General features: G+C 43.9%; 1 protein-coding gene across 3 annotated transcripts in view; it reads left to right on the top strand.

The window, feature by feature from the left end:
- PIP4K2A (phosphatidylinositol-5-phosphate 4-kinase type 2 alpha) overlaps positions 1-21,829 on the top strand; it is a 165,774-nt gene that overhangs the window by 126,956 nt on the left and 16,989 nt on the right. For all 3 annotated transcript variants that reach the window (XM_088654175.1, XM_035129618.3, XM_035129613.3), the window contains one exon: positions 10,255-10,407. In XM_088654175.1, coding sequence (XP_088510301.1) covers positions 10,255-10,407 — 153 coding nt within the window. The remainder of the gene's footprint in view (positions 1-10,254; positions 10,408-21,829) is intronic.

Here is a 21,829-nt window from a genome sequence, read left to right as displayed (position 1 = left end):
TTTGAAGGTGCTGCAAAATGTTTGTTTATTGAAAAGTTTATATAACGGGAGAGGGCTAAATGGTCTTGATTTTTAGAATGTGCTTGTTAATGTTCTTCACTCCAGTGAGAGACCTAATCAATAGCTGTCAGACCACTGCCATAAAAGTAGGACAGTCATTAGCAGATGACTTTGACCTTTATCAGGCAAAAGGCTTACTGGGTTTAATCAGTTTGCTCACAAAGAAATAGCAAAACATCTGTTTGTTTTTTAAAAAATCAGCAGCTTCACAAAACATATTGTGAGTTTCCTGTCTCCATTAAGATACCAGCAAAGGTTTCTTATGGTATAAGAGGGTTCTATCATTTTAATCTAGGGACCATATTTTTATCTCTCAAAAGCAAGAGTTCACTTATATACTTGAAATAGTTTTGCACTCTCAGCGAACTTGTTCAGGGAGCAGAAATCTAAGATGGCCACCTTCTCCCCCACATACTTGTAAGAGAGATGGAACAAACTGCTGATCTCTACCTTAATACTACGGTACCTTTGTGAAATCAGATACTCATATGATGTCCAGCACTTTTCATATTCCAAATACAGGGGTACCTCGGGTTACAAACAGTTTGGGCTACAGACTCCGTTAACCCAGAAGTAGTATCTTGAGTTAAGAACTTTACCTCAGGATGAGAATAGAAATCGCGCGACGGCAGCAGCGGGAGGCCCCATTAGCTAAAGTGCTACCTCAGGTTAAGAACGGTTTCTGGTTGAGAATGGACCTCCGGAACGAATTAGGTTCCTAACCAGAGGTACCAGTGTATGCAAGGTCATTTCTTCAGAGTTGTTGATTTTCTATTTGAGAGTAGAGACCTCTCATTTTAGTACCAAACTTCCTGAGATGTTGTGCATTGGGCTCTTAGTGTCTTTGATTAGAAAAGGCACTATGTGGGCTTTTAACAATTTTATTACAAAATGCCCATTGATGCCTTGCCATCTATGACATCTTCCATCCATTGTGTAGACTGGGATAGTGCCCGTCAGCATCTCTGCTCCCGAGAACACCAAGCTGTGGTCTCCCTTCTGATGATAAACCCACAGTTCTATGATTCATGTTTTGTGCTCGTAGTTTTCCTTGATAATCATATTTTTCAGAGAAAAAGGTAGCAGCCCTTACATTATGGAAAACTTGTTTTAAGATTCCCTTTGGAGGATGTGCACTGAAGTTATTTAAAACGGCTGTTGTAAAGATGGCAATGTAAGATCAGAGCATCTACAGTACCAAGAATTTTATCCCAGATTTTACCCTGATGCATCTCACCTCTTGTCAGATACATAATTCTGTATTTAAATTACAAATAATTACTGGTTTGACTTGTATCTGTCATTTCTACTTAACCCTAACCTTTCTAAAAAGTTTCTTAAAAAATATATATCCAGTTTTACCATCCATTTCTTCACCTCTGAAGAAAAAGATTTCCTCCACTGCATTTTTGTCTAACTCCCCTTTTAGGATCACATTTGACATACTCGGTATGTAGATTAAATATATTGCATAAATAATCTTTAGTCTTGTGAAAAGAGCAATTATAATTTAATGATATTAATATGCCAACGAGAGTATAAAATATTGGAGATTAGAGTGGGCTAATTAAATTGACCTTTAAATCCTTCCTACCCTCTTGGAGTCTGTTGCTAATCCCTAAACTCCCATAGTGCAGATAAACATCAAAGGGAAATGAGGTGGCTTTTCCTCTGTCCCCATGCTGCTCCTGCTGCTTGAAATTTTCATTGAGAAATGTTAAGATAGCACATGTCACAGGTCGGAAGGCATTTTATAATGCCTCTCTGAGTAACCAGCTTGTGCAGGGAAACGCTAAGACTTTCTACCAGCTGTGGGGCTTACGTAGTAAAGGATTCTCCCTGCTCCCCCCGCCGCTCCCTCCCCACACTATAGGAAAATCGCTAATGTCAGAACTGCAGTTTTTGCTCAGCTCCCAAGCTATATTTCTATCCTGCTTCTTGAGTTTGTTGCTTTTTGCTAGAAACGTGGTTGCTTTCTTCATACCCTTTTCTTCTCTTTTGCATAGCTCATGCCAAATCTTAACCCACCTGTCTCCCAGTACCCAGCTCGCCTTCTCTGCCTCTATTACTGTTGTTTCACTGCCCTCCTACCCTGGTAGTGATGGCTGGCCAGCTGAATTATCTAGACCAGTTGGTGGGAACATTTTCCAGGCTGAGCTCCACATTCCCTTCTGGATGACCTCCTGAGAGCCAGCCACATGCCAATAGCAGCCAGAGCCAAAAGTGGGCTGTCCAACGAATCTGAATTTTACCTTTATACAATAGGCTAGTTTCCACACAGGTTCACACACCTCTCTATCCTCCAAGCAAACAAGAGGCATTATCAGAGTTCAAAAGCACACTTCAGCCTGGCAAGAATCTTAGCGTGCAGAATCGGGCCATTGAGGGATGTGGAGGGCTGTTGAAGGACTGTATGTGGCCTCTGGGCCTCAGTTTCACCACCCCTAATCTAGACCCATTTTAATCCGGCTTCAGGCCTGGGTATGGCACTGAAACAGCCTTGGTTGTCCTGATTGACCACCTGTATTGGGAGAGATATGTAGAGAATGCTTTCCCATTGATTTTTCTTAAGGAAGTAGCATTGGGGGGCTTCTGCAAGCTGCATGAAGATTCTTCATGGCAGTTCTTTAGGGCCCTGCTAGGCTCCACCTTGTCTCTAAATCACTGCTGAGGAGTCATCTTGGGTATTGAGTGCAGTGCCACCCATATGCAGGTGGTTTCAAGTGCACTTTACTCACTCTGAATCATGGGAAGTTGTGCAATTGCTGGATCACTGTCTTGAGTAGGTGATGGAATGGGTGAGGGCTGAATCTGAATCTTGTTAAGGTGGGTGTTGCGGGTTGAATCATAGAGTTGGAAGAGACCACAAGGGCCATCCAGTCCAACCCCCTGTGAGTAGTTCCTGGGTGCAGGAATTGAGTAGACAATAAGTTCCGGATGGGGTAGGACTCCATGTGAAGGAACAGGTGATATTCCTCTATTTCAAATAGTTGCCTGATATCCAAGTGGCCTCAGTGACTGCATTCTCATGCACACCTCTACCTGGCTTGCCAACTAATGATGTTCCTGGTCTGGGATAACCTGACACCAGTGATTCATGATCTGATAATTTCCTGGAGGACTATGTCACTCTACTACACCTTGCATCGTTGTTGTTGTTGTTGTTGTTGTTATATCGAAGTTGTTAGTCACCTTATCTTGCTTGGAGCAACCCACAGTGCCTTACAACCAACCAAAGTGTCATTATATATGGGATGAAATGGGGTTTTATGTCATCAATCCTTAAAGCACTACACTGCTGATATGAGAGATCGAGCCCACTTCAAGGTGTTGGTATTAGCTTGCAAAGCCCTGAGTGTCTTGGGATCCAGTATCTAAAAGAGCACCTTGCAATTTTTACTGGCCTTGCAATTGGCATGGGAAAACCTGCTCCTGGTCACCCCGTAAGACCTGGCCCATGGGATGGTGGCACAGAGCTGGGCCTTTTCTGTGGCAGCTCCCCAGTTCTTGGTTTTCCCCGCAGTGTTTGGGCCCTTAACACAAAGGACATAGAATTGAACAGAACAATTGCCATCGCATCCAACACTAACCTTTCTGTTATGTTGATTTTAAGACCGTCATTTTGCCTGGACTCTTGAGAGAGGAAGAGTCCTCTCTCAATTTTCTTACAAGAAAATTACTAAATAATAATAATAAATAATAATAATGAAAAACAAATTGGTTAAAAAAACTGTTGGAAAGAAGCTGTAAATTTCTTTGGGGGGAAATATGCTGGGCCTTTTTGGCTTCATCAGGCATATAATGCATTGGATCTAACAAGTGCCTGTACAGCCTCTGGCATGGGACATCTGTTTTGGTTTGTTTGAAGTTGTAAGTGTTAAAGGTCAGTTTAAATTTCATGACCTTCAGCAAATGCTTTTGCTTGACTGTTCTCAGTGCACATGGAAAATCTTTTTATTGACTTCTGCAAATACATCGTGACATTTTCAAGCAAAGGTTGCTAAGAAGGTTGCAGCCATTGGATAGATATACGGTAGTTGTGGGTTTGAAATAAGCTGGCATGTCTCTCAACTACATTCAATATCTGCAAGTAGTCCCCATTATGAGGGGGCAGGGTAGGTCTTGTCCCCTTACCTTTTATGGTGGCCCCACTACTTAATGAGTTAGTGCCAGAGACGGGTGCCAGGAGAAGGTCAGCAATACTCACATGGCTTCAGTGAAATTAACTCTTCATTCAAAGAAGCCCGGCAATTCTTCCCAGTAGAACTTGCCCCTATGAGGCAGTTGTGGAGGACTGAAGGTCCTCGCCTTCCCATAGCTCCCTAAGTCTCCTCCCCTGGTTCCTTCTCAAGCAATCTGAAGCTCTGTCATCTTGCCTACCTTTGCTGCACCCTTTTCATACCTCTTTGGGCCCTGGGAGACCAGGTGGGAGGGGAGCTGGTTGCAGCAGGAGGTGGAGACTTCTTGGTTTCTTCAGCAGTCTGTTTCATCCCTGCCTCTTGCCCCCCTCTCCAGCTTCTGCTTCTGTCCCTGATTCTGCACTGCTCACTGCCACAGTCTCTTCCTTCTCACTAAATCCTGTTCCCTCTTCTGCTTCTGACACACACACACACACACACACACACACAGAGAGAGAGAGAGAGAGAGAGAGAGAGAGAGAGAGAGAGAAGTAGTGAAGTAGTGAAAACCTGCAAAAGAGGAGAGCCAGGTCTGAACTTTGTGTGGGTTGAACTGGGCTGGTAATGCATTTGCAGGTGATGATGATGATGTTCTCTTAGGAATCATAGAATTGTTGAGTTGGAAGGGATCCAGGGGGTCATCTAGTCCAGCCCCCTGTGATGCAGAAATCTCAACACATGGTCCCACTATTCTAAGTCCCCCCAACAAAGCTTGCCTTCAATACCTTACATACTTTTTTTCTTAACCAGTTTTGGCCATTGTTCTCCCCCCCCCAATTTTGCATCATATCTAAGACCAGTGACCTGTTCTGGAAACTACCCTCTCCCTTCTCTCCCCACCCCCTTTAAAAGTTAATCTGAGAAGAAATTCCCCTGTTCTAGACAATATCTCGATTGCTCTGCCCAGCCTGGCCTTAGAACAGATGTGTCAGGATATGGTTGCTTGTAGGCCCAACTGTCTTGGCAGATAGTGAAGGCCTTTCCTTTGAAAAGCTGAGACCCCAGAATTTTCAGAGCATGGCTTCCAATTTGACTTCAGATAAAACGTCCTGCAATGGAACAAAATGCCCACCTAGGGTTTCTTTGTTCTGGCTAAGATGTGCTTGGGCAGCAGGGGAAGGCATTTTCTACCGTAGAACTTGTGGAAATGGATTCTGAGATACTATGCAATGCAAAGTCAGGATAAATGTTATCCTTATAGATCTCATGTGGCATAAGATATGTCCCCCTCCCCCCAGATTTTGAAATGCCTTGTTTTTCTAGTGAAAATGCCTAGGGACCAATTTCTTTTAAAATTGCATTACTGTACATTTATAGGTTGTGCAGAATTGCTGTCGCGATCGACTTTACTGCTAATGAACCAACTTATTGAGACTTTTATAAGAAAAGTTAAGTGGCCTTAACTGCCTAGAAAAGTTGAAGTGTCAACTTTGGTTTTCTTTTTTTGGGGGGGGGGTTTCAGGTTGTTTAAGTGAAACTGATGGATTAAGCAAGGTGTCTAGTTCTCTCTCTTTTTTAAGGTGTTTGGCCACCAAGTTGCTGCCACAATATGCTGTATCTTGTCTAGATGCTTTACACAATATGCTGTATCTTGTCTAGATGCTTTTTCCTGTGCCTGTACCAAGCCTTCAATTGGATATGCTCAAGCCTTCAAATTTGTAGAATAATTTTTGTTTCCAAGGTGGTGTTATGAAAGATGACATTTTGATCTAGATGTCAAAACCTTCATATATAGAAGGCACAAATGGATTTTTGTAGTGGTTTGATGTACACCAGAATATTAGTTTCAACATGAATTAGGAAAAAGAACTTATTAGATGTGTTGGCCAAACTTGGCAAGATCATAAGTATATTTAATAGAAAACTCATTGGAATATGCTCATGACAGTTCACATGCTGGGCCTGTTTAACTGAATGTACCATATGGTCAGTTTAAGACATGGGTAAGCAAATTAAGGCCCATGGACGGTCCAGAATCAGTGTGCTTTTACATGAGTAGAATGTGTCCTTTTCTTTAAAATGCATCTCTGGGTTATTTGTGGGGCATATGAATTGGTTCATTCCCCCACCCCCAAAAAATATAGTCTGGCCCCCCACAAGGTCTGAGGGACAGTGGACCGGCCCCCTTCTGACCCCTGGTTTAAGAGTTTCAATGAGACACTTCATCTTCTTTTGATTTTTCTGTAGGGAATAATTTCAATTAGCTATAATTTGAGGACTAAAGCAATCCCGAATGACATATTGAAATCAGCATGGCGGAAAAGAACATAATACAGGGGGGTTTTGGGGTGGGTGTTTTTTTTTTAAAAAAAGAACTGGATTTCCAGGATTCCTGTAGTTAATACATCATGACTATTTGTGGAATTGGTAACATTATATACTCTTGTGATTTGCTGTTCTGTGCTTTTTGGAATATGTTATTAAATGGTTCTGTATTATAGGCATTGATCTTTAGAGATTGATTCCTAGTTTATTGATCTAGAAATTGCCTAATTCAGGGGTTCCCAACAAAATTTTCTCGAGGACCCCTCATTGAGCCGCTATTGTGACAAGGACCCCCATTAATTCCTAATCCTAAAATTAAAAAGTGAGAGCCAAATTAAGAGTCTTTTTATATTTTATATTTTATATTTATACGTTTTTACAGTTACAACAGAGTACTCCATCAGTATACAGTTAGTTTTAATTTTCAGTTCTTAATGAGATGAGTTAAATCTGTCCTTTGAGTCCATTATTTCTGAAATATTGGGTTCCAAACTTGAAACTTTCACTCTGAAATCCGACAGCATGTCGAGCCGATTTCTATACAGTTGTACCTCAGTTTATGAACACAATTGGTTCCGGATGTCTGTTCATAAACCGAAGCGTTCATAAACTGAAGCGAACTTTCCCATTGAAAGTAATGGAAAATGGATTAATCTGTTCCAGACGGTCCGCGGAGTACTTAAACTGAAGTGTTCATAAACTGAAGCAAACTTTCCCATTGAAAGTAATGGAAAGCGGATTAATCTGTTCCAGACGGGTCCACGGAGTACTCAACCTGAAGCGTACTTAACCCGAAGCATGGGTGTAATTGGTTCTGGAAGTCTGTTCATAAACTGAAGCGTTCATAAACTGAAGCGAAGTTTCCCATTGAAAGTAATGGAAAGTGAATTAATCCGTTCCAGATGGGTCCGCTGCGTTCGTAAACCGAAAATTCGTAAACCGAGGTGTTCATAAACCGAGGTTCCACTGTATTTGTTTTTCATGAAACACATGGAAGAAAATGCTTGCTCACACCGATATGTGGTTGCAAATGGAAGGATCTTTTTCATTACCTTATCTCCAAGTTTCTTGTAGTCCTTGCGGCATACAGCAGAACTACTGCCTCTATCTAATTCTAGTTTTGCGCTAGACTCTGCTTATGCAGGAAGCGGCCAAAACAAAAAATCTGTTATCATACGAAATATATTTAATATATTTTTTATTCTATTAGGATCTTGAGGACCCCTCTGGCATAGCTCGCGGACCCCTGGGGGTCCCCGGACCACCTGTTGGGAACCACTGGCCTAATTGGAAAGTGCTTCCATGGGGCCTGCATGTCTTTAATCATCAGCTGTCATCCCCACTTCTGATCTCCCTGACTTTGAAGCCAAAGAGCTGCAGGATTTCCTGAAAGTAGGGAAGTGGAGCTTCTCAAACCCCACAGGTCTCAGTTGTTCTGTTCTTGTTCTCTCCTTCCAAACCTGTAACATGGACCCAAGCTGGTTAGGCACATGGGTGAGACAGATCCTGATCTGGATCCAAGTTAATCAACCAGAAGCTTTCAATCCAGGATATTTTATTATTTGTTGTCCAAGGGTAAAGCAAGTGAGAAATAACCCCTGAAATGAATTGAACCATATATTCTAACTCAATCCAACACTTGCTGTAGATCCTAGAATTAGTTGTCCTATTGGCAGATGAAAGCACAATAATACTAATTTTTTATTATACCCCGCACATCTGGACGGGTTTCCCCGGCCACTCTTGGCGGCTCCCAGCAGAATATTAAAAACACGATAAAATATCAAACATTAAAAGCTTCCCTTAACAGGACTGCCTTCAGATGTCTTCTAAAAGTCAGATAGTTGTTTATTTCCTTGACATCTGATGGGAGGGCGTTCCAGAGGGCAGACGCCGCTACCAAGAAGGCCCTCTGCCTGGTTCCCTGTAACCTCACTCCTTGCAGTTGGAGCTGGACCTCAGTGCCCTGGCTGAATGGTGGGGTTGGAAGACACTCCTTCAGGTATACTGAATCGAGACCGTTTAGGGCTTGAAAGGTGAGCAACAACACTTTGAATTGTGCTCGGAAATGTACTAAAGGCCGGTGGTGTGGTGGGTTTTTCCCCCCTGGAGCTTCTCAAGGCAAAAGCTAAGGCAGAAGCATGAACCATTTATGTACTGTCTTCCAGGGAGTGGAGGTGGGGACAGTAAGTGACCCATCAGCTGGGGTCCTAGGCTTCCTCAGGTGTCATATGTACACAGGATGGTGATACTGAATATAAATAGTAGATAATTTTGCCAGCTAGCCACATTGATCTTAGATGACTACTATCCTCGAGTACACACACACACACACACACACGGTTCTTACTGGTGGTTGTGATTGTTTTTGGGGTGGGCGCCAGAACAATTTTCAGGCTTGTGGCTCTTGCTACCTAATAAAATATATAAGAGTGTTTGTTAGCGGCTTCTATAGTAAATTATTAGTTGATACTGATAGCCTTTTTTGCTGTGCCTATCAATTATTTTTTATTGTTTCATGTTGCTTACTTAAGCCATTCCGACTCCTTCCTGGAATGCAGATTATTGCATATTTAATGATAACAGCACCACTGAAGGGATCTACATGTAAATAAAGATTCGGTTTTTTAGAAAAACTCTGAGCCTACACTCTTGGCACCATGTTGTGATGGAATAAACCTCCTTTTTCAACACGTCCTCATTCTTTCAGAATGACGCTGCTTTGGACAAAGTGATGTATCGAGAAAATAAAATGCATGTGCTGTGCTGCTGTTGTAATTCTTGCTCTTAAAATATACCAAGATGAGATACTTGCTGAGGCTAGCACCATTTGACTAGCACAGTATTAAATTGCAAAGCTCGAACCTGTATTGTATTGTATTGAAAATGACTGTCTTGCAGGAAAACCAGCGCGTTTGTTTATCCAATGCTTGCTTTTGTGCTTTTTAAAAAGCATATATTAAATTTCAGCTTGCACTATATATGACGAGAGGGGTAGATATCTGTTCATTGCCGGTCATGTAGCAGGCAGGTGGCAGTGGGTAAATTTCAGAAACGCTTAAACTTTTTTTCATTCTCACCGCTGGGATTGATTACATAGTGTTGTCTTGGAAGAAAATTCGAGAAACAAATCTTGTTTGGATGCGGCAATGCAGAACAAAAGGCACTTCAGATCACTTAACTCTTGGCATGTAGGTCATGGCATTAACTAGTGAATTTAAACTGGAGTTGAGGCAAAAAATGCATTTTGTCAACACTCTCTGCACTGCAAAATAAAGCCCCCTTTGGCAACTTTTCTGGAGTGGCACAAAAACAGAGAAAGTGTTTGTGTAGCTGGTATATACCCTTGATGCCACCCATTAGAGCCTTCTTCCCCTCCCCACCATCCCAGTATCGTTCTGGAGCACCAGTTGCTTTGCTAATTTTTTGCTGACAAACTGGCACAAAAGTAAACTTCTGGAGGTCTTTTATGGAAACATTTCTCTCCCCCGCCCCCTGCCAGCAAAGTCCTTTCTGAATATTCAGTGCAGCCCTGATTTAAAACTGCTGCTAGTAAACCACCTTCCCAAGGGTTTTTTTGTACCATAATAGTTATGCTTTAAAGATATTACAGTACTGCTAAATTGATTCCCCACCTTAACCTTTTCCCCAGGTGCCCATGTTTTGACAATGGTATGATCCAGATAGATATGTTATGTTTTAATTAACATCTTGTTCTGATTCTCTCCCCCCCCCTTTTTCAACGTGACAGAACTCTCTGACAAGAAGTTGTCCCCTTGCTAATGATTCCCAAGCTCGGAGTGGTGCCCGATTTCACACCTCTTACGACAAAAGATACGTCATCAAAACCATAACAAGTGAAGATGTAGCAGAAATGCACAATATACTGAAGAAATATCACCAGGTAAATTAATTGCGTGTTTTAAGAGGGTGGGCTTGTGAGGAGAAACACATTGAAGTTTATATAATGCAGGAAACAGTAGCTTTAAACTAGAGTTGGCCTGCCACTGTATTTTCAGTTGAATCAACACTTTGGTACATAATTTTTAAACATTATTAGTGGCAGGGACTAGCAGTTCGAAAGCACATCAAAGTGCAAGTAGATAAATAGGTACCGCTCTGGCAGGAAGGTAAACGGCATTTCTGTGCACTGCTCTGGTTTGGCCAGAAGCAGCTTAGTCTGGCTGGCCACATGACCCGGAAAAAGAGTCCCATCTAGTTTTTCACCACCAGAGGAAAACTTTAAGTGGTGGTACCAAGATTTTGGTGGCGATGCCTCAATTATGGAATTCTTCCCCTCGGAAGTACAGCTGGCACCAACATTGATAGTGCCAACATTTTGGTGCCAGTTTAACACTTGTCTGTTTACCCAGTCATTTATGGGGTGTTAACCAGCTGCTGTAGGGACCCAGGTGGCGCTGTGGGTTAAACCACAGAGTCTAGGGCTTGCTGATCAGAAGGTCGGCGGTTCGAATCCCTGCAACGGGGTGAGCTCCTGTTGCTCGGTCCCAGCTCCTGCCCACCTAGCAGTTTGAAAGCACATCAAGGTGCAAGTAGATAAATAGGGACCGCTCCGGCGGCAAGGTAAACGCCGTTTCCGTGCGCTGCTCTGGTTTGCCAGAAGCAGCTTTGTCATGCTGGCCACATGACCCGGAAGCTGTCTGCGGACAAATGCCGGCTCCCTCGGCCTATAGAGCGAGATGAGCGCCACAACCCCAGAGTCGGACACGACTGGACCTGATGGTCAGGGGCCCCTTTACCTTTACCTTAACCAGCTGTTGTAATGGGTATGTTGGAGTATTTCATTTATATTACAATCTGCTCTTATTTTGTTTGGGTTGTTTTAAAATTGTTTTAAATGTTAATTTAGCCTACCTTGGAACCAAGTGATGGGGCTGGGTATAAAATGGCTTTAATAAAATCAGTAGTGGTAGCTGGCTTGCTATAGTTGGGAAGATTCCCCTAATAATAGCATCAAAATTTATTTGCTTGAGTATTTTGTCTTTCAACCTCCTCTGTCCAATTTTTTTCTGTGCCTACAAGATACACTTTAGCTTTCACCCTAATACCATGAGTTGCTGTCAATATGGCTGATGTCAACTCCTTACCCATATGAATTTGGTTAAGCAGTGCAGGCTAATGTTAGACCTACCACGTACCCTAGAAAATATCAAATTCAACATTACTATTTTAGTTAAAATGAATATATGTGTATCACATTACAATCAGAACAATTAAAAGTTGACAATTACAGAAATAGTGTCTGATATTAACTTGAAACAACTATTTGTGACTCAGTTGTTGATGTATGAAATATACCTATTTCTGCTATAGTAGAGGCAAAATGATAGGAATCATTGACCATTTTGTATATGTATCTATGGCACACTAATTTAGCACCATATCTTGCAGAAACATGTCAGGCAGCTAGAAGTGTGGCTGGTTCCCCGAAATGTGTACATAGGATAAAGCAGACACATATTTGACTCTGCAGTTCCATGTAAATGAGTCCTTAGTGATCACAGCTACATCTGGGATTAAACGTCACGGCTTTAGATAAGAGAGCATGACTCTTGTATTCCATTCTATTCCAAAAAGCAACTATATGTCAATTATTAGGGTCACACACAATGAATTAGCCATACAGGAAGCAGTGATTTTATTGCAATCCGAAATATCTACAGAATGTGGTACACACAAGGAATGCCTGTTTTTGAAGCACTATGTAAGGCAATTTTTACCCTCTTCTGAAGAAAAGGCTCATAGAGCAGCTTAAAAGGTAAAGGTAAAGGGACCCCTGACCATTAGGTCCAGTCGTGACCGACTCTAGGGTTGCGCGCTCATCTCGCATTATTGGCCGAGGGAGCCGGCGTATAGCTTCCAGGTCATGTGGCCAGCATGACAAAGCCGCTTCTGGCAAACCAGAGCTGCACATGGAAACGCCGTTTACCTTCCCGCTGTAGCGGTTCCTATTTATCTACTTGCATTTTGACATGCTTTCGAACTGCTAGGTTGGCAGGAGCTGGGACCAAGCAACGGGAGCTCACCCCGTCACAGGGATTCGAACCGCCGACCTTCTGATCAGCAAGCCCTAGGCTCAGTGGTTTAACCACAGCGCCACCTGGGTTAAAGCTTACAGATCAATAAAAAACACGCTGGGTTTTGCCTTCAGGCTTGCAATCTAAAATACACGACACAAAAGAAAATAGGAATGGTGAAGGAGGAGGAACAGCAAAAGTGCCAATTCTTAAGGTTACTCTTCTTATCAGTTCGGGTAGCCAATCCAAGGGAGCCTGAGGACAGATACCAGTCCATAACTGAGATGCAGTTGATTCATCCCAAACACATAATTGCCTGACCTGGACTTGTTCTCCTAAAACAAGTAAACCCACGCCTTCTGAAAGGCAAGACAGAGCAAATGTCAATCTCTTCATCCCAACGGCTAAGAAACAGGGCCAGAAAGATGCTTCCCTCCGTTTCATTTTTTTGAATTGCCTCTAAAAGTGGTGATTGTCCCTTCTTTTGGAGGAGGCGTGTTTTGGGGAGGGCAGGAAAGCATAAACAGTGTTTATCATGTCTTTCTTCTTTCTTTCCGTCAAATCTCTGCTTCAGTAAGCATTGCCCAACTGAGGAATAGGAAACACTTGAACATACTGAATGCATTCTGTTTTTAGTTCCGTTTCAGGCATATACAAGTTTACCAATAAATATGCTAAAGGGCACTATGCTTGCCTTGTAGATTTAATTGTCCCAGGAGCCCTGATAGCTGCATTAAAAGCCTATTTATGTTAAACAATCCACATTTTAAACTTAATTGCAGTGTATTTCTTTTATTTTAAAAAAACCTGTGGTTTATATCTGCAGACTAAAAATAAAATATAGTTCTAATCCATCTGCTGCTGCAGCCAACTTCAGTTGACTCTCTTCTCTTTTTCTTCTACTATGCACATCTGTTAATAACTTTGCAGCATTTTCTTTCCATTGCATCCTTTTTTTCTGTAGGACAGCTTCTTTTTTAGCTTGTTATACTTCACTAGTGTATTTCAGCCCGTTCAATAACGGGCTCTAGAAAATTCTGGGGTTCGGAGAAGCGCTTGCGCAGCGCTTCTCCGAACCCTGGGACCTGTCATTGCTGTTGGCGGCAGGGGGACAGGAACGGAGGAGGAGAAAGCGCTGCTTTCTCCTCCTCCGTTCCTCTCCCGCAGCCGCCGACAGCAAGGAGACCTCCCAGGGTTCGGAGAAGCGCTTGCGCAGCGCTTCTCCGAACCCTGGGACCTGTCATTGCTGTCGGCGGCAGGGGGACAGGAACGGAGGAGGAGAAAGCGCTGCTTTCTCCTCCTCCGTTCCTCTCCCGCAGCCGCCGACAGCAAGGAGACCTCCCAGGGTTCGGAGAAGCGCTTGCGCAGCGCTTCTCCGAACCCTGGGACCTGTCATTGCTGTCGGCGGCAGGGGGACAGGAACGGAGGAGGAGAAAGCGCTGCTTTCTCCTCCTCCGTTCCTCTCCCGCAGCCGCCGACAGCAAGGAGACCTCCCAGGGTTCGGAGAAGCGCTTGCGCAGCGCTTCTCCGAACCCTGGGACCTGTCATTGCTGTCGGCGGCAGGGGGACAGGAACGGAGGAGGAGAAAGCGCTGCTTTCTCCTCCTCCGTTCCTCTCCCGCAGCCGCCGACAGCAAGGAGACCTCCCAGGGTTCGGAGAAGCGCTTGCGCAGCGCTTCTCCGAACCCTGGGACCTGTCCTTGCTGTCGGCGGCAGGGGGACAGGAACGGAGGAGCGCTTTCTCCTCCTTCCTTCCTCTCCCCCAGCCGCCGACAGGAAGGACGCGTGCACTCTCTCCCCCCCCCACCTCCAACCGCCGCTCCTCTCACGGGCCAGGGAGGGTTGTGAGGAGGCCTTCGCCGGCCTCCACCCTCGCTTCCCTGACGTGCCCTGCAGTGAGGCAGTGTCCGGCGGGAGCGGCGGTTGGAGGAGGCAGAGGGGGGGGGAGAGTGCGCGCGCGCAGTCTCTGCTGTCCAATCCCTGTATCCCTGGGGCACATGCGCAGTACCCCAGGGACACACGGGACAGCTTGGACGCAGGGACATCTTGGACATTATTATATAGGATTCCTGACCAAATGTAAGTGGTGCTGATTTCAGTTGAATTTTAAGGTGGAGTTGCCCCACATTCCTTTTTCAGCTTCATGCTTGTGTTTCCCTTCCACCACTTCCCCCTGCCCCCAAGTCAGCATGCATAGGAAACATGGCAGGACTTTGGGGCGGGGTGTGTGTCTAAATTTACCGTTATTGTGTGACTATTCTTTATTCATTGAATACTAGAATTCCAGAGGAGGGGCATGCAACTGTTTTTCTACAAACAGGTTTTGCTGGTTAATCTTGCTTACAAGTGACCCAGTTCACTTTTCACGGAGCAAACTGCTACTCACTGTATGTTTTGACGTAGGTGGGCTGCATTCTTAGCATGTACATCTTCTTTAAAAATATAGGGGAGTCTGTTTTTCTCTTGTTTCTTCCTGGTAAGATTTGGCGAGTTTTGTCTTTTGACCTGGGTGTTGTGAAAACCCTTTTCTGCTGTTGGACCTAAACTGTAGTTGCTAAAAATGAGAATTTGAATCTTTTTAAAGTACATATATGCCTTCCATACATATCAAGCTTTTAAACTGATGATCTTATGAAATATTGAGGGGTTGTGAAATGTTTTACAATGGTTTATGTCACCATTGTAGCTACAGTAGAAGTACTTTACTAGCATGTATATATAGAAACATGGGACGCAGGTGGCGCTGTGGGTTAAACCACAGAGCCTAGGCCCTAGGGCTTGCTGATCAGAAGGTCGGCGGTTCGAATCCCTGCGACGGGGTGAGCTCCCGTTGCTCGGTCCCAGCTCCTGCCAACCTAGCAGTTCGAAAGCACGTCAAAGTACAAGTAGATAAATACAGCGGGAAGGTAAACGGTGTTTCCGTGTGCTGCTCTGGTTCGCCAGAAGCGGCTTTGTCATGCTGGCCACATGACCTAGAAGCTGTATGTCGGCTCCCTCGGCCAATAATGCGAGATGAGCGCGCAACCCCAGAGTCGGTCACGACTGGACCTAATGGTCAGGGGTCCCTTTACCTTTATATATAGAAACAGCTTTGTAGATGCAGTCAGAAAACACAAGACTGTATGGCCTCTGCTTCGTTAACGTAATGTACAAATGGACTTTAATCTTCTTTAAGGCAGGGTTAGAATGCAACCCTCCCGGCTGTGGTCAGAGGTAGCAATCCTTCTGAATACCAGTTGCAGGAAAGGGCTCTTGTGCTCAGGTCCTCCTTGAGGTTTTTCCCATAGGCACCTGGTGAGCCAGTGTGAGAACGGGATGCTGGACTAGATGAGACCCTGGCCTGATCCAGAAGGGATCTTTTGATGTTCTTATATTCTCTGTCTTTGGAATTCTCTCCAGGCCTTTCCTTGCACCCTGAGGTTTTCTGTTTATTTGACTAGAATGCGTCCTTGAACTCTGCTAATGCCTCGCTTGGCTGGATGGAGGATGGAGACAGGGTGTGTGTAGAAACAGGCCTATTTGTATAGAGGTGAAATATTGTAACTCTACCCACTTTGGTCTGTGGCCAGTATTTCCATGTGGCCCTTGGAGAGGTTGCCCAGAATGTAATGTGGACCTTGGGTTGAAAAGAGTTCCCCCATCTCTGGTTTAAGGTGTTGACACTATACCCTTCAACAGGGGTTGCAATGGTGACTAGGATTGGGCGGCAAGCAACTCCCCACTCAAGCCTTACTTGTGCAGGGGTGTGGATGGGGTTGTTGCTCAGTTCCTGTTCATCCCATCAGCCAAGTTGGCTTCCAGAAGTGCTGGGTTACAGCTTCTGATCTTGCTCTGTCTGCAATGGCTGAGCTGTGGGCAGCAGAACAGCTAGCAGACTTTTGCAATTAGTGTTGTGGTAGAGCCAAGTTTATTGAGATTTCTGTACCCCCCTGGCTACAACCTGTAACATCACAAAATGATTTGCTTCTTCACACCTGACAGATCACTGTCTTCTTGCCAAAAGTATCTTCTTGGGGCTGATCTAGAAATAATTTAATGAGGCCCTCTATACGCCAAGCTCAAACTGAGTAGGAGATAACTCTCTGAATTGGCTTCACAGCACAGAAACTCTCTTTTACCAGACATTTGGCATAAGTTGACCACCCTTTAAAACAATGGAAACCCATTCTGTTCAGGCTAGCTGGGATTAGAGAAGAATTTTTGTCTAGCACATCTGTATTTGAACTTTTACTTGTCAAAGCCTTGTTGTTAAATGTATAGTTCTCACCTTGAATATTTTTAGGGCAGAGTATTAATGAAGAATCATTCAGACTTGCATCTCTTTTTGTAGAATAGCTTTTATTTACACTGTGTGAAGCAGTGCAACTTTAAAAATATATAGGCCCTTTAATCTCAAAGGAAAATGCATGTCTTTTTGTCAAAATGTATGCTGAAATGCTCTGGAGGAATTATCCTGGAATATATTGAAATGATCAAAGCACCGGCAAACCAAAGAACAAAGTCGGAAACGATTGCTGTTGCCAAGTAAGAGTTTCACAGAAGCAGTGACAACTGTAGAACTCTTGATAGACATCTCTGTGCAAAGGAGATCAATGTAAAAATATGAAGGTTTAAATTATAAATACCTGATACGGATAAGAGTTGGCTTCTTTTTATTTCAAGAAGGTTCCCAGGGGCTACTCATACATCAGATGATAATGATGGATTTCACTTCTGTGGAATGAGTTGTGGTTACTGATGATTTTTCAAGGGAAAAACTTATTGTCTTTGTTAGCTCCAGCTCCTTTACAACCCACCCACCAAACTGGCAAAATGCCTCAATTTTTTTTATTCTTTCCACAATACACAATAACAGGGTTGTACTTGTCAGGGCATCCCCAATATGGAGCCTCCTGCCATCTCTGAAGTTTGCAAACCTTTCTCACGCTCCGCAGCATTAAGTTATTGTGCTCCAGACTACAGAACCTCACTCAGAGTGTAAGGAATGTTTTTACACACTCCTGGTAATAATGTTCACTTTCTTCATAAACAGTCTGCTAGAAACTATAGAATGAACCATTGCTCATAGATCACATAGGGACTTCTGCATTGTCACAGTGAGGTGTACTCTGAAGAAGGTCCCTTATGGTGCCAGAATTGTGCCCTATATATGAGAGGAAGAAACTGATGGTAAAATGTTCTTCATTTCACTATGGAGAGTCAGGGATTTTATTTTTTTCTTGTTGGCTTGGAACTTTGCATTCTGTTGTTCATGCTCTGGAGCTTGAACATAATGGGCCACTACCTCTGGAATTTTACAGGGATAGGGTCTCCTAGATAAGTGAAATCAATGTAATTGATTTGTAGGAAGGATAAATCTTTTTTTGTGGGGGACATACACACATAGATAAGGACACACACCCATAGTTCCCTAAGACATGGAAACACGCCTTCAAACATACATTACTGAAGATACATTGGAACAGCCAAGTTGTGCTGGGGGAGGAGTCCATAGCTCAGAAAACAGTCTGGTCACTATTAAGTCAAGGATATGGAGTCCATGGTTCTCCATTTGTTGGACTACAATTCCCGTCACCCACAGCATTGCTTGCTGGGACTGATGGGAGTTGGAGTCCAATAACACCTAGATCCCAGATGGCAAACCTATGACATGCGTGTCAGCACTGACACGCATAGCCATTTTCAGTGACACACGGCGGGACTCAGCGCTCCCACAATGTCAGTAGGTTCGCCAGCAACAAAACAAGCACTGTCAGGACTTCCGGTCGAGGTGGCATGGCGGACGCCACGGCAGCGGGCAGCTCCTCAGGCCAGCCAGAACTTACAAGGCTACCTGGCTGGCCCCCGGGCCGCTGGAACCGCCGCCGCCGCAACCCCAACCAAAACCAAGACCAGGGGTGCCCGGAGCGAGGCCCCCCCTCCCCGTGACCTTGACCGGGCCAGACCCGAGGGCACCTGGCCATCTGGAGCTCCAGGGCCGGGAAGACCTCAGAGCCAGCGCGGAGGTGGAGGGAAAAAAACGGGGGCTCAGCCGCATGTCCTCACGCGGCCTCGTTTGTCCACCCAGTGTTTTACCTCTTCTCTTCTCCATCGGTGGGGGCGTCGACAACAGTAAGGCTGGGGTTCTTCTTTCCTCTCCTTTCTCTCTCTCTCTCTCTCCTCTTTTTTCTCCTTCCCCCTTTCTCCTTCCCCCTCTTCTTTGCTGGCTCCCTAGGCCTCGGGAGCTTCACGGGGGGGGGGCTGCGGGTCCCTCTGTGAGCACGCCGGGCACCCCTATTCTCCTTCAGCGGCCCGCAGCCACCCCCCCATGAAGCTCCGGGTGGACAAAGGAGGCCGCGTGAGGACACGCGGCTGAGCCCGACCCGGGCCTACCCCTCCGGCAGCTAGTGCGCCGAGATCGGGCCCCAGAGGAAGCAAGAGAAGGCCACGCCAGAAACAGGTAAGGCCGCGCGACAAGGGAGATTGCAAAAGATAGAGACTGCTTTTTGCCCCTTCCCCTCACCACCACCAAAACAAAACACCCCCCTTTTTTTACGAAGAAGAAGAAGGGGGAGAATTAATTTAAAAAAAAAAAATTATAACATTTTTTATTTTCTTTATATGTATATATTTTATCTTTTATTTAAAAAAAAAACAAAAGAGGTCTCCCTCGCCCCAATTTCCCCCTTTTTTCAAACATTTTTCTTTTTAAGAGGGGCGCTGCCATTGCAGCCACCTCTTCCCCATAACTTTGCTTTTTAAATCTCATTTTTGCTTTTGTCTCTTATTTTTTATATTTTTCATTTTTATTTTTAGTTTCATATTACTTTTATAAAGGGAGAACAAAAAAAATTCATGCATCCTTTTCTATTTTATTTTAATTTACTTTTGTTTGTTTTTTGTTACCTGTTCTACTATTATTATTGTTATTTTAACCCGTTTTTATCCTTACCCTTTTATTTGTTTTAAATCCCCTTTTAAAATCCCCTTTGCTCTTTTTTCCCTCCCCCCATATCAACACCTTTATAGTAATATCACCCCATCCCCCACTCTTAATACAGAGGACCCCCCCTTCGTTACACACTATCAACTTTACCCATTTACCCATCTCTTCCCTATCATTGCCACCTACCCCACTTTTCACCCCTCATCCTCACTTTTGCTAAAACAAGCACGGTCAGACCTCTGGATTTTGCCTTATTTTTTCCCCCATTTTTTAAAAAATTTAATTTTTTAATTTTTTTCCCTCCCCCTTTCCCCCTTTTTTTAAAAGGGGAAACAATAGGCCTGAGCCCAGAGTTCCAATGGGAAAGTCCTCTGGGTTTTGCCTTCTTTTCCCCCATTTAAAATATTATATATGTATGTATGTATGTATGTATATATGTATATATGTTAAATAAATAGTTTTTGGATTATTAAATACAGTTATATATTACAATTGTACATTTTTGTTATCTAAACTATAAATATCGTGAAATTATGGGTTTTTCTCTTGAAGTGACACACAACCCGAGTTATCCTCGTTTTTTTGGTGAATTTTGACACACCAATCTCAAAAGGTTGCCCATCACTGACCTAGATAGTCCTAGGTTCCCCATCCCTACTCTGAAAATGCAGTGCCAGTAAGTTAAAGGAAGTGCCCAGTCTTTGAAATTACGTCTTTGGAGGATGTACAAGGACAGGGAGAAAGGATAGATAACTTTTCCCTCCCCCCCCCCAACTTTGTCAGCAAGCTTGTGGAACATGCTGCTTTTTCCTGGTCATCATATTTTGTAGGAGCATATACTTCATATAGTAGGAACACGCACCAGATAAACAGAACTTTTTATTTTAAAGGAAACCCTACTTGGTGTGTTTTGTTTCTGGTTTCCTACTACAGTCAAACCTCGGTTTACGCCTACCTCGGTGAGTGACCACTGCGGACCCGGAAGTGTTTACATCCGGGTTCCGCAGCGTCGGATGCACAGACGCGATCTGCGCAGCTCGTGCATGCGCAGAAGCAATCTGCGCAGCATGTGTGTGAGCAGAAGCGCTCTATCGGCGCTTTGCGCACGCACAGAGGCATGGCTTCAGTGAGTGACCGCTTTGGCGAGCGACCGCCTCCGCAGAACGGATTGTGGTCACAAACTGAGGTACCACTGTACCGGACAGTGCTTAAATTATTATGCTACAGTTAAGAAAGGTGTGGCAAGAGAAGAGACCCTTCTGAACTGTTCTGTGTTCCAGCCTTAAGGAACCTCAAGGAATTGGGTTTTGGGGCCATAGTTAAGTAGGGCTAAAAAGTCCCAAGTATGCGACCGAGAAGAAGCACCACACAGCATAATATCTCAATGTATAAGATAATTGACCCAATGGCTTGGACGTCTGATGGTGGCAGTAAGACAACAACCTGTCTGAAATCACCCTTCCTGAGTAAATCTGTTAGCAGTCATTTTAGCAATGAGTTATTTCGTGTAATTGTATGTGCAATCATGCAGGTCCGTGTTTACATTTGGAAGGTGTATGTACTCCTTAAATGCTTAGTCGTTACACTGCTAAGCATCTTCAGAAAGTATCATTAGCTTGACACTGTGCATGTCTTACAAATCATGAATTTAAAAGCTTTCTACTTGGTATATGCCTAGCATGTAGTGGGTGCCTAACTACACAAATGGGGCAACTGATAATGTATGCTATATTCCCCCCCCTCACTTAGCATAGATGTCTTCTTTTAAAAGGCATTCTCCAAATCACATTGTGCTTATTAGCAATTTGAGTGGAAAGAGTGCAATTGCATTTCTCTTCCTATGTGTGTGTGTGTGTGAGAGAGAGACACTGGAGATCCTCTTTCAAGATTTATTGTAAATGCAACACAAGAGTGCAGATAATTGCTGCCGTGATAATTCATTGCTTTTTGTGTCTGTAACACAGCTATATTAATATTTTCATCAGGGGAGTGGCATGACTGGCGAAATAGTTTTGGGATCAAATAGTTGGTGAGGGGGACTTAAACTGTGCAGAAGCCTGATAAAACCATAGAACCAAAAGACTGTGCACAATGAGTTGGGCAAAGACTACACACAATGGAATTAATTTGGTGAATGTAGACAGAAGTGGCTCAGGTTTGTAATGCCAACTTTCAAAGGACAAGTGGCACATCTTAGGACACACACACACAGAGAAAAGAATTAGTGACTAATAAGAGTTGTTGGATTTAGTTTTAATAATCAGGATAAATTTTAAGTATATGAATTCTGGAATATACTGTGTTAAACAGAGACGGAATTACACATTGTCAGTACACTATGCAGAAGTCTTTGTCTGCTGGTGT

The sequence above is a fragment of the Zootoca vivipara genome, chromosome 11 (genome assembly GCF_965207765.1).
Source record: "Zootoca vivipara chromosome 11, rZooViv2.hap1.1, whole genome shotgun sequence".
Classification (NCBI taxonomy): Eukaryota; Metazoa; Chordata; class Lepidosauria; order Squamata; family Lacertidae; genus Zootoca; species Zootoca vivipara.
This window is presented reverse-complemented; position numbering and strand designations above follow the sequence as displayed.